At 56.9% G+C, this 12,329-nt stretch overlaps 2 protein-coding genes across 2 annotated transcripts; one reads left to right on the forward strand and one right to left on the reverse strand.

Moving 5' to 3' along the window:
- The first annotated feature begins 1,004 nt into the window (after window positions 1–1,004).
- Window positions 1,005–7,061, forward strand: LOC115345736 (C-factor-like). The gene is made up of 6 exons (XM_030025044.1): window positions 1,005–1,273; window positions 1,792–1,843; window positions 5,444–5,631; window positions 6,056–6,214; window positions 6,517–6,627; window positions 6,948–7,061. The coding sequence occupies exons 1-6, from the start codon at window positions 1,130–1,132 to the stop codon at window positions 7,059–7,061; spliced, it is 768 nt and encodes a 255-aa protein (XP_029880904.1). The 5' UTR covers window positions 1,005–1,129.
- Window positions 7,062–7,719: 658 nt separating this feature from the next.
- LOC115345728 (C-factor-like) lies at window positions 7,720–9,979 on the reverse strand. The gene is made up of 6 exons (XM_030025033.2): window positions 9,752–9,979; window positions 9,338–9,389; window positions 8,904–9,091; window positions 8,465–8,623; window positions 8,220–8,339; window positions 7,720–7,915 (listed from the first exon to the last, which is right to left on the reverse strand). Exons 1-6 carry the CDS (start codon window positions 9,896–9,898, stop codon window positions 7,802–7,804), a joined length of 780 nt encoding a protein of 259 aa, XP_029880893.1. The 5' UTR covers window positions 9,899–9,979; the 3' UTR covers window positions 7,720–7,801.
- Window positions 9,980–12,329: the final 2,350 nt, after the last annotated feature.

A 12,329-nucleotide genomic window follows, 5' to 3' on the forward strand; every position in this document is an offset into this window, starting at 1 on the left:
GCCTGCTACAGCGGGTCTGAGTCTAACACCATCCAAATCCACGCCCAGCACGCTTACCTCTCATGAGGGCCGTAGTCTACTCACCAAGATGGAAGGAAACATCACTGCTTCCTCCTCTCCATGCTCGTGTCACTGAAAGCACATCTTCCAAACTTGGAGCGCCTTCACCATCTCTCAGCTGCTGGCCTAAGTATTTATTTGGTGATTGCCAGACGTGGAACCACTCAAATACTCAGGGAATAGTCAGCTCTGTCTCTTCTGCCAGGCTAAGCGAGGCTGGGCAACACATGTGTCCCTTTCGGCACATCCAGATGTGATGGACCCATCCCTGCTACTTTCCTCTTACTTCCTCCCCCACCTTAAATTCAGGTTGCCCCAATTCTTCTGTTTGTGCTGAGGCTTTTTACACGGCAGCTCTTGGTTTCTTTCAGCTCGCTTCTGCCTCTTAAAAATCCATGCCCCCGGGCTGGTCTGGGCTGCAGGAGCCTTGGCTTTGCAGGCATCTCTTGGGCTGATAAGCACCCAGCATTGTCCTCCAGCAAGGAGAAGGGTGGTGGCCATGAGCATGGAGCCCCAGCAGCCCGCAGGTAGAGGTGCAGGGAGCTGGGGGTCTTCTCTGCTGGCTCCTGGGTGCTCTGGGTGAAAGCATTGGTGCGAGTTGAGCCTGCAGTGTTAGAAACACCCTCCCTGCACTTTCCAGGCTGGGCTTTGGATTAGCATCCCTGGGTTCAGCCATCCCAAACTGGGACATCAGCAGCCACAGCCAGATTTGGACCTGTTTTCCTTTTCTCGGTGGTGTTTCCAAGGGCTCTTCCAAGCCTGTGGTAGAGGTGACCCTTCTCCTGTGGGACTCTGGGAGCTGGGGCTTTAGAAGAGTGAAGCAGTGGGGAACTGGATGATGCAGGAGACATGCAGCCTCATGTGCTGAAATGGCGGGGAGCCCTTGGTCCACCCTGGGACCCTGGCTCTGCCTGGAGCAAGCGAGGGGCCAGGGGCCAGGGCTGATGCTGGCACCGTCACCGTCCCCGTGGGCGCCCAGAGCCACACCCTGGGCTGTGCCCAGCTCCTCTTCACGCCGAGCAGGCGGCAGTCCTGCCGTGTGTCACAGCCTGGCGCGGAGGCCGCAGAGATGGCTGCACTGGCTCGGAGCGTCCTAGTGACGGGGTCCAACCGGGGCATTGGGCTGGAGCTCGTGAGGCAGCTCGCCGCCAGCCCCCGGCCCCCCCAGCACATCTTTGCCACCTGCCGTGACCCCGAGAGTCCGAGAGGGAAGGTCAGTGCGGGTGCAGGGCACAGGGATGATCCCGAGCCAGGCGGGTGAAAGAAATTGGTGGTCCCCGCAGCCCTGCCGGCTCGCTGCCGGATCTCGCCCTGGCTGGGTGGTCCGGCAGCGGGGCAGGAGTGCTCTGGTGGGGTCTCATAACCTCCCCAGCCCCGCAGCTATGGCGGTGCCCAACCCAGCCAGGTGGGATGAGGCTGGAGGGGCAGACATGGTGCCCATGTCCTCAGCCCTCACTCCTGGCTGTGCCAATGGCTGGTCAACCCCTTCTCCATGCTGGGATCACCCAGGACGGGGGGCAGCGCCTGAGCCCAGCAGCACCCTTCTCTTGCCGGCTGCGGGGATGCTGCCCTGCCCCGTCTGTGGGGAATGGCCCCACACACTTTCCCCAACAAAAGCAAAGGCACCCTGGCCTGGCTGCTGCTGGGGTGACCTGGGAGCAGGGGTGGGAGACCTGGTTGTGCCACTGGTGACTTCTAACCTCCTCCCTTGTTCCATCACTTTATTTCCAGGCCCTGCAAGAATTAGCTGCCCAGCACCCCAGCATCAAACTGGTCCAGCTAGGTATGGAGCAATCATCTCCCTCGTTGCACCCAGCATTGCTTCTAGCCCTCCGCTCGCTTCAGGGACGGGACTGGGGGCAGCTTTGTTGGGCAGCCTGCCTTAACACTGGCAGTCAGGCAGCTCCAGCCCTGCCAGGTGGGGAGGGAGCAGTGCACATATGGGCAGGCTTCCCCCTCCAAGCAGAGATGCCCGCTGGCTGGAAGCAGTCAAACTGGCTTCAGAGGCAGGCAGAGGTGGGTCTGGACACCTCACCCAAGCAAGTTTCATGAGAAAGGCATGACCTCTGTTCCCAAAGATGCTAAATACACTGCCTGAGTCTTGGGCTGGGACATGCAGGTTCGCAAAGCGAAGCAAGGCAGGGCAGAGCAAGCAAACTTACTGAATGGTTCCTAAGTAGGAGGGTTGGTTTGGAGTCTGCTTGGAGGTGGCCATGATTGGCATTTCCTTCACTGCAGGTAAAAAAAGGAGAAAAGAAATTGGCTGAAAGGATGCATATGGGAAATCTGGCCTCGTGGTGGTGTTGGTATCCCAGGTTGATGCTCAGACCCAGAGGCATGCTGCAGTTCGGGATGTCCGCAGCCTGGACTGGGGAGATGTCCTTTCGTCCTTTCCCTGCTCCCATGGAGGTGGTCCAGATTTGGTGACCTTTGTCAGCAGCGGTGGGGAGCAGCAGGAGAAGGTGGCAAATGGACCTGGACAGCACAGGGACTTGGGGGAGAAAAGGGAGAGCAGCCAGGGCAGCGTTTGGTTTTGCCAAAGTTGAGGTATTCGCAGGCAGGAAGCTTCCAGGGTGCTGAGCAGGGATGGGGGTTCGCTGGGTGGACAGCATTGGGGTGAAACATGGGGAGATAAGGAGCACCAGGCTGAGGAAGGTGGTGTCCTGCAGATGTGTCTTGAGGAGGCAGACTGCGCTCTCTGAGAGAGCAGGGGCTTCTCACAGCCACTTTTTTTTTAAGAAGAGTTGGTCCAAAAAGCCATCCAAACCCAAAAGAAGCGTTTTGGGGAAGCATTTGTACCAGAATTGCGATTGCTGTAATGAGTGAAGTGGGAAGCAGCTGGAGTTTCTAAATACTTCTGAGTATTTCCTTAGAGCCAATAATAAGAAAACGGAATCAAGGCAATGCAAAGACCATATCAGTCTCTACCTACCTATTTGTTTTTTGAAAAGTTCAAGTAAATTTTTAGCATTTCTTAGCAAAGAAGGCATTCCTGAGGTCAGGCTTTACCAAAAAGAGGCAGCAAATCGCTCTCTTACTATTAAATAGATTATTAAAGTAGACCACCTTCTCTGTGATACACAATAGCATCTTTAAAATCACCTGTGAGCCCCAGCTCCTAGTATGTGATGGGAAGAGCATGCTTACTTTCTCACCAAAGCATGGCCAACATAAAAGGGACATCTCAAGGGGCTGACCACTAAATAAACAGCCTTTACTAAAATACATACACCCCAAAACCCAGATTATCAATAAAGTCCCCAAATAAGCTAAAAAGGTGGGAAAAATCCAACAACAATGAAGTATTTTTTTAAAAAAAGAGGAGCTGCTTCAGGCTGGCTTTCTCCATCTTCAGGAAAGGTTGGCTTCAAACCAGTAACAGGAATGCACTTTTCAGAAAGGAAAGTTATAAATTAACTCCAAAATGCTTCAGACCTGTTGCTTCCTTTCCTTCTCTCCCTCTTTCTTTCTTTCTCATCCTTATCCTCTTATTTCTTCCAAGGAGACAAGAGTTTGTTCTTTCAGCAAATTTGGCTGGCCTAGCACTGGAAACGTGCTGGTTCCACATGCCTGGCCCCTTGGAGCAATGACTCAGCTAGTCCAAACAGAGCAGTTAATCATTCACCAAAGCAACTGAAAGATCCCTCACATGTGGTGGAGTGATGGAGCCTTGAACTCCGATCATTATGCATTATAAAAAGCACCCTGTGATATGTCCTGCAGCTGGCCATGCATGTCCTCTTAAATCCCAAGGCTCCATCCCCTCATGTACGGCAGCTCCACAGCAGATTATCTCATCAAATTCCCCCAGAATGTTTTCATGATACCTCTGCGAAGGTCCATGCTGCACAAGGCAAGGTGGTAACAAGTGCCAGGCCGCTCAAATACTTGCTTACCACCATAAAGACACCAGGAGAGTTAAAAACATCAGGAAAAAGGATTGTTCTTCTGCTCATCAGTGTACAAAATACTCCAAGAAGGGAGTCTTCAGCCTTGCAAACCTTTGCTAAGTCAGTCTTGTCTAAGCATGAGAACAGAAACACAGCTCAGGGGCCAAAGTATTGCAAAAAAGAAATCTAGCTCTGCGATCCCCCCCACCCATCAGGCTCATCAGATTAGCACCTGCAAAAAATGTGCGCAGAACTGTGCACAGGGAGGAAAGGCACATTCCAACATGCTCATACGCGTGAATATTCATGGTTCTTAAGAGCTCGGTGGTGTACTTGGGATATTGAAAGGCAATATATAAAGTTTAATGTTGGCCTAACCAGCCCATTTCAGATCCTGAAGGTGTTTAGATGACCCCTTTTAAATCAACAATGGCCACTTCAGTGGGGTGAGCACCCGGTAGGGGATGCACATCCTAACAAGCAAACCCAAAAGCAGAACACAAACTTAAAAAATACCATTCCTATTGCTTTAGCCAAAAAAAATCCTGCAATTAAAGCGTGGCAGATTTTCCAAAAGATACCAATATTTATGTGAAGAAAAAGGCACTGGAAATACTTCCCTGTTAGCACAATTTCAATTGTTTCTGGTTGCTTCAGAGGGCTTGTCCCCCCCAGTTTGGCCAGAGCAGCCATGCTGTAGAGATGGGGAAGTTCAGACTCAGAGCATGCAAACAAATATTGCAGGTTATATCCCAAATATTTTATTACTTGTACTCACCTCAGCTCATCTGTCAGCTCCAAATCCTCATTGGTAACAATGGGAAGCAAAAAAAATCTGAAAGAAAAAGAAAAGAAAAAAGGAAGGACTTTTGCATACAAATGGCTGCAAAGCTATGGGAAGTTGTGCTGTGGAAGGTGAATTTAAGCACAAATTGTTAAAAAAAGGCAAAGATAGCTCTAAATGATCAGTCAGATCAACCAGAAAAGATCTTCATGTAATTCAACAATAAAATGAATGGGTCCCCCCCTATGGTAACAGCCCCCATAGCTGCTGTGCAATACAGAAGGATTTGAGGAGTGTAGTCAGGTTGTTTCCCCAAAGATGGTGTCTATCCTTAAAATGTGCCCATCTAGCTGCATTGTCTCCTGGTGGAAATAAAAGCGGGAGCCTCAGTGTGCAAGCACCGAGCATCCCTTGTGCAATCATAAATTCCCTGAATACAAAAAGCAAATACAGCTAAGTTCTTGTTACCAGTAGCCTCCATATGACCAAAAAGGAGCTGAATCAAGGTTTAATTCAGCTAAGGCTGTGAAGCCAAGAGGTGAGGACAAACTGCTGCTCATTTCAATGTGCTTAACACCCTGACCTGCTAAACCTGGTCCTTTCTGGATAATGCTGGTTTAAAGAGAGCCATTCGAGCCACAGCACACTTTCCAGTGGATGCTGTGTGACTCGCTGGAGCTCTCCTCCACTTTGCTTTTTGCCCCGGCAGACGCAGTGAACTTGCCCAGCATCCGAGGCGCCGTGCGGGCTGTGGGGTCTCATCTGAAGGACTGGGGCTTGAACCTGCTCATCAACAACGCGGGTGTCAGCTCGCACGCCACACTGCGCTCTCTGGATTCGCGGGAGATGCTCTCTGCGTTCGCCACCAATGTGGTCGGGCCAGTTCAGGTTACCAAGGTACATGTGGACCTTTTGGGTTTCTCCTGCCTGGGGAGATGTTCCCCATGGCAAAGGTGACCTCAGCTGGGTGGATTCTCACTCTCTCAAACGAGGCAGACTGATGGGGGCAAGACCAGGACCACGGGGCTCCTCTGCCCACCTAGAGGAGCAGGGAGGCAGCTCAGCTCAGCCCCAGCATCTCCCATGTTTCTCTCCTCCCCAGCTGAAGCTCCTGCCCACCCCGGGCTGGCTGTGCCAGCTTGCTCCTTTCCTGGGGAAAGGCAGGAGCCTGGCCCCTCCCTGGGGAGTCCTCCCCATCCTCTGCCCTTCTGCTGGGGATGTCTGTCCAGCTGCTCATCCGCGGTCTGACAGAGACCTCCAGGGCTGTCCTCAAGCTCGGGGCTTGTCATGTATTAACAGAGCGTTGGTGTCTTTGCGTCAGGAATTTCTGCCACTCCTGGAGAAGGCAGCAAAGGGCGCGGGGAAGGAGGGGCTGAGCTGCAGCAGGGCCGCGGTCATCAACATCTCCACCAAACTGGGCTCCATCGGGCTGTGCCTCGGGGTGCCAGAGGCCCCCATGTACCCGTACCGTGCCAGCAAGGTGAGGTGCCAGGTGAGGCGCTGGGGATGCTCTGCTGTGCACCATGCCTGTGGAGAGGGGAGCCCATGGGGGCACCCACCTGCCCCAGGCCACCCACCCCCTGCCTGGTTCTCCCAAGCGTAAGCATGGAGAGCGAGACCAGTTACACCTGGGACTGAGCCTTTCAGGCAGGTTGTGCCGATGCTTTACCCCAGGGTCAAGTCCCATTTCCCACCTCCACAGCCATTTTCTGGCTGGGAAATGTCCCCCGCTCCTGCCCACCCATGCCCCGAATTGTGCTGGCACGGTGGTGCCTCTTCCAGGCTGCCCAGAACATGGTGACGAGGTGCATGGCTGCAGAGCTCCAAGACAAGGGGATCTTGTGCGTGGCCATCCATCCTGGCTGGGTGAAGACTGACATGGGGACGGAGAAGGTACTGGGCTGTGCAGGGGAGGGTCAGCAGGACCCCCACTGTTCCCCCAACTCTCGGGCACGACAGGGGCACTTGGGGCAGGGGATGTTGTGTGATGCTGTGGGCTGCCAGTACCATCCTCTGGGGCAGAGCAGGCAGGGAGCAGGCAGCAAGCTGGAAGATGCCAAGTGCACGGGATAGCCAGCCCTGTCCCCCCACCCAGAACGGAGAACGGGGGGGTGGCAGTAAGGAAAAATACTCCCATGAGCACCGTGGGTGCTGATCCCCAGGCCATGCAGCCTCCGGTCTGCAGTGACGCTGTGCCTTGTCCTCTTCTGCAGGCACCCCTGACGGTGGAGCACAGTGTGCAGGGCATCCTGACAGTGCTGGCCAGCCTCTCACAGGACACCTCTGGAGCCTTCCTTGACTGGGAAGGGAACACCCTGCCTTGGTGACAGACGGATGGATGGCGCCTCTTGCCCATGCCGCAGCCTCCTGCTCCCCGGCTCACCCCTCTGCATGGTCACCCCGCTCACTCGTCCTCAGCTCACCCTGCGCTGCCAGGAAGAGGGGAAGGGCTTTGGAAGCAGCTTCTCTCCCCTTCCCCAGCCCCCACGCAGCCCTGCAGTCCCCCTGTACCCCCAGCCTCTGTAAATGCCGCTGATGCCTTTCTGCTCTGTCTCTGCACCCCCAGCCTCAAACCCCCTGGCCGAGCCTGGCACACGCTCCCTGCGCACTGCCCAAGCACCATGCGTCCGTCTGTCCTGCCTGCGACCGAGCATCTCCTGAATGAGGGGAGAGGGTGGCTGATCCCTGCGATCCCCAGCCCCTTGAGCCTCTCCAGGACAGAGCAGCACCTACATGGCCCCAGGGCTGCCCTGACCCCGCAGGGGCAACCTCCCTCCTGGGAGAGGGGCTCTGCTCCGGCTCTGGTGCCTCCCGAAGGGGACTTCTCCAGAGGGTGGTCACGGTGCCACGGGACCCACGGGCTGGCACTTGTGGGGATGCCAGCGACAGCCGTGGGTTGGGTGGGGGGCCGCAGGCACCGCACACCCTGGGATAAGGAGCGGGGCCGCCCCAGCAAGCTGGCAGCACACAGCAGAGCCGGTGGCTCTCAGGCAGGGGTTTATTGAGGACGTGGGGCAGGTGGGAGCAGCAGCACAGGGCCCCACTGCCAGGAGGCCAGGCCGGCATCTCACCAGGGCACGACCTTCCCTTGCCAGTCCAAGAAGGTGCCGGTGTCCTTCTCAGCAAGGGAGGAGAGCACGTTCAGCATCCCTCGCACGCTGGCGTCCACTGTCACGGCGGGCTGTGGGGCAGAGGAGGGGAGGCAGCCTGTGCCCAAAGCCTGGCTAAGGGCTGCCCTGGAGCAGCTGGGGCCAGGGGAAGGAGACGCTCGAGGGCATGGGGAAAGCCGCCAGCCCGAGGCAGAGGGGCCGAGCGGGGAGGCGAGGGGGTGGGAGCACCAGGCACCCGGGGCCAGGGCAGGAGGAGGTGCCCAGGCAGGGATGGGGCAGGCGGGGAGGTCGTGGTCAGGGGCTCAGGGCAGCAGCTCCCTCCTCTGGAAAATCAGCAGAGGGGCTCTGCTGGACCCGCCATGGTGAAACTCCTACCGTCTGTCCGATGGAGCCCCCCATGTCGGTTTGCACCCAGCCAGGGTGGAGAGCAGCGCAGAGGATGCCATGCTCCCGGTACCCCAGGGACTGGCACTTGGTCAGCATGTTCAGAGCAGCCTGCGGGGAGACAGGGCAGGGATGGCCGTGGGAGGGGATGGGTGGCTGCAAGGGGACACATGCAGACCCCGCAGCAGGGACAGGGCAGGGGAAGCAAATCTGTCCCCAGCATGGCGTGGCGGTACCTTGCTGCAGCGGTACGAGACAATTTGCATCAGATCCCAACCAGAGGGAGAAGCGATGGAGCCCCCATAGCTGGACATGTTGATGATGGCTGCCTTGCTGCAGCTCAGCGCTGAGCCCGGGCTCCCCTGGGCAGCCTTCTTCAGCAAGGGCAGGAACGCCTGCGAGGAGAAAGAGAAGACAGGGGCACACACACAGGAGGTGGCACAGGGGAGAGGACCAGCTCCTTCCACAACGGCTACGTTGGCACCAGCACTAGAGCATCCTCCCTCCTCTTCCCACTGCCCCAGCCCACCAGGTTCCAGCTCTTGAGCTCCAGCCTGCAGCTCCACAAGCTTCTTGTTGAGCGAGAGCCCATCGGGCCTCAGAGCGGAGGCAGGACCCTCTCACACTAGCTCTTTGTGCCCCCCTGGGACAGTCCAGCTCAGTTGAGGGTCTCACCTGGCCCAGCAGCAGGGGCCCAACTGTGTTGGTGGTGTAAATCCGTGTCATGTTCTCCAGCGTCTCATTATCAAGTGAGTTCAGCTTGGTGATTCCAGCATTGTTGATGAGGAGGTTCAGCCCTGAGCCCCCCAGGTGCTCCCCAACTCTGGCTGCAGCTGCCTTGATGCTGGCAGGGTCAGTGACTTCTGCAGAGCCAACAAAGGGCAGGTCAGTGCCCACACCCCTGTGGTGACTTGGAGGCCCTTGTGTCCCCCCAGGGACATGGCCTCGGGGCTGGCCATGGGCAGGAGGGATGGCAGTGCCCAGTGTCCCTGCAGGCACCAGCCCCTTGGCACAGCTCCCTCATGGTGCGGGGCTCCCCAGGTGTGCGCAGCGCCTGGGCACTCTCCAGGGGAACCGGGGTGAGGGACTCCCCACCTCGGGGCACCTACCGAGTGGGATGATGACCAGGTTGGGGTGCTTGGATGCCAAATTCTGTAACTCCTGCAAGAGAGGGGACCATGTGGGCACAGCGAGGGAGGAGAGGCTGTGCAGAGGCTCAGCCTTTCCCAGGCAAAGCCTGTGTCGCTCTGTCTCTGTCCCTGCACCACCTCATGCCCAGCACCCTGCTCTGGCTGCCCTGCTCCCAATGGATGGGGCTCCATGCCTCCCACATGCTCCACGTGCCACTGTCACCTCTGCACATCCCATGCACAGCTGGTCCCATAGCCGTCCCAGCCTGGCTGCCCTGTGCTGTGGGTGCCTGTCTGTAGCTTGAGCCCTTTGCAAACCCCCTCCCTGCTCCGACCTGCTGCCCTGTCCCTTTGTCCCCCAGCGCAACCCACTGCATCCCAGCCCAGCCTCACCTGCACTCGCTGTCCCTTGGGGTCCCGACAAGCTGCAAAGACCCATGCGGGTGGGCTTGGCATCCCCAGGAACTGCCGCACAAGCCCCAGGCCAATTCCCCGGTTGGCCCCAGTCACCAGAACAGAACAGACCCGAAGCCCTGCCATGCTGCTCCGTCCACTGCTGCACTACTCTTGCCCTGACTCTGCAGGTGCCTTTTGCTACTTGGTTATTTCACATTTTCCCACGAGAGCTTGCATCAGCCTGTGGCTCTAGGAAATTCTCTGCCTGTGCCCCAGGCTCTTGGCTGTGGTCCATACCCATGACCCACCCTTCCCAGCAGCTGAGGAATGACGCAAAGGGAGCCGAGTGTCCTGCCCAGGCAGGGAATGCCCTGGGCTGGATGTCTGGAGAGCTGCTCTTTGTACCTTCCCTGCTCCACCAAACCTGAGCTGCTCAATTATCAGGGCCAGTGCTACCCCTGTTCCTCCACCGAGATGCCCCCTCCCACCGCCACCCTCTCTCTTGGGACACCAGGCTCTGTCCCTCCTCTCGCCTGAGGTTAGGCAGGCAAGGGTGGACTTGCTGACCCAGTGCAGCGCAGTTTTTTGGCCTTAATTTGTGCAAAGACAAAGCCAGGGTCAGGGATGGAGCAGCCAGGACAGGCAAGTGTCCCTTGGCCACCACAACAGGCTGAAAAACCTAGAAACCCTTCAGGACTGCTTGGAAACCCTCCAGAGCTGCCTGAAGCAACCCATTCCTCAGGGTCTGCTCTAACAACAGCTATAGTATTTAAGTTGTAAGTGTGATAGAAGGATAAAATTCAGTTTCGCCCCCCAGGTATAACTGTGATGTGGCCGGGAATCGGGGCTGTGCCCCGGCACACACAGAGCACACAACGGACATCCACTCCCAGAGTGGTCCAGGTACTCCCCAGCTCGTTCCTGCAGTGGCAAGGCACTGGACCTACCCACGGACTGAACTCCCAGCTGCCTTCCAAGGAAAACATCTGATGGGTGGATACAGCTTTGGGACAAGCCTGAAGATCCCCCAGGAGCTCCTGCTGTGCCTAAAGTCAATGGAGAAGCATCACCTGCATGTCTCCATGTGCTGATGAACACCCTGTGGGGAGGATCTGGGCATGCCACAGCCTCCCCAGGTGGTTCCTGCTGCAGCGTCACCCGAACTGTGCAGTTTGTAAAAGCGGAAGATATATTTAAGATAGTTAGGAGATGTTCTGTAGGTAAGATAATTAATAAAAACAGATCAGGCAGGTGATGATGCAGGACCAGGTGGGTGGAAGCTTGGGGAGTCTCGCCTGCTCCAGCTAGAGATGCTGCTACAAGGACCTTACTGGACAGTAACCAGCCGTCCTGTTCAAGAGATTTGATCCTCCATGCATGTGCTACCTTATGCAAAGATCCCAATAAATTAGCTTTTTTCTTTAAAAAAAACCCCTGCTGTCTCTACTCTTCTGTGTAACACTAATCCGTCTTGTTGTGGCATTTCACCACACTTGCTCCAGCTCACTGACGTAGCCACAGCCTCTGGCCTGGGGATGAAGAGATACTGACTGGATCGACCCATGACTTATGTGGCCTGATTTCAGCCCTGACCTGCGCAAGAGGAGGTGTTTGCCATCCCTTCAGCATGTGCCTGAACATTTCCCAGTTTGCTTGCCGGATTTGAGTAGGTAAGCGGCTTTAATGCCTCAAGAGGAGGCAAAGTGTGTGCAAGCCCGTTGTGGAAGGGTGCTTCTTCCCATGGGCAACCACCCGGGGAGACCCTGGGGCTGCTTAGAGCTATTGGAGCCAAACCCAAAGGAAACAATGTGAAAACAAGGTAGTGTTTTGGTGATGGTTTGGCATCATGCGTGAACCACTGAATAGGAAGCGATAACAGAAAGTTGGCCAAAAAAAAAAGCATGTGTGTGCCCAGAAAAAGCCTGGAGGAGAGCAGAGAGCCTGCTGTGGGCTGGGCCTGGGGTTGGGGATGCGGATGGGGATGGCGATGGGGATGCAGATGGGAATGGGGCTGGAGATGGGGCTGGGGACGCAGATGGGGTTGGGGCTGGGGATGTGGCTGGGGATGCAGACGGGGATGAGGTTGGGGATGGGGATGCAGATGGATGGGGTTGCAGACGGGGATGAGGTTGGGGATGGGGATGCAGATGGATGGGGATGGGGTTGCGGACGGGGATGGGGTTGGGACTGGGGATCAGGTTGGGGATGTGGATGGGGATGAGGCTGGGGACAGGGATGCAGATGGATGGGGCTGGGGCTGCGGACAGGGCTGGGGACGGGAATACGGAGGGGGCTGGGGTTGGGGCTGGGGATGCAGGTGAGGATGTGGATGGGGATGGCTATGTGTGGATGGGGACGCAGATGTGGATGGGGATGAGGCTGGGGACAGGGATGCAGATGGTGGGGCTGGGGCTGCGGACGGGCACGGGGACGGGAATGCGGATGGGGCTGAGGATGCAGATGGGGCCGGGGATGCAGATGGGGCCGGGGCCAGGCAGGCTCCGAGAGCCGCTCCGCCCCGGATCCCGGCAGCCCGGCCGCGTTTCCTCTTCCTGGGTCGCGGCCCCGTCTCGCC

The sequence above is a fragment of the Aquila chrysaetos genome, chromosome 9, assembly GCF_900496995.4.
Source record: "Aquila chrysaetos chrysaetos chromosome 9, bAquChr1.4, whole genome shotgun sequence".
Classification (NCBI taxonomy): Eukaryota; Metazoa; Chordata; class Aves; order Accipitriformes; family Accipitridae; genus Aquila; species Aquila chrysaetos.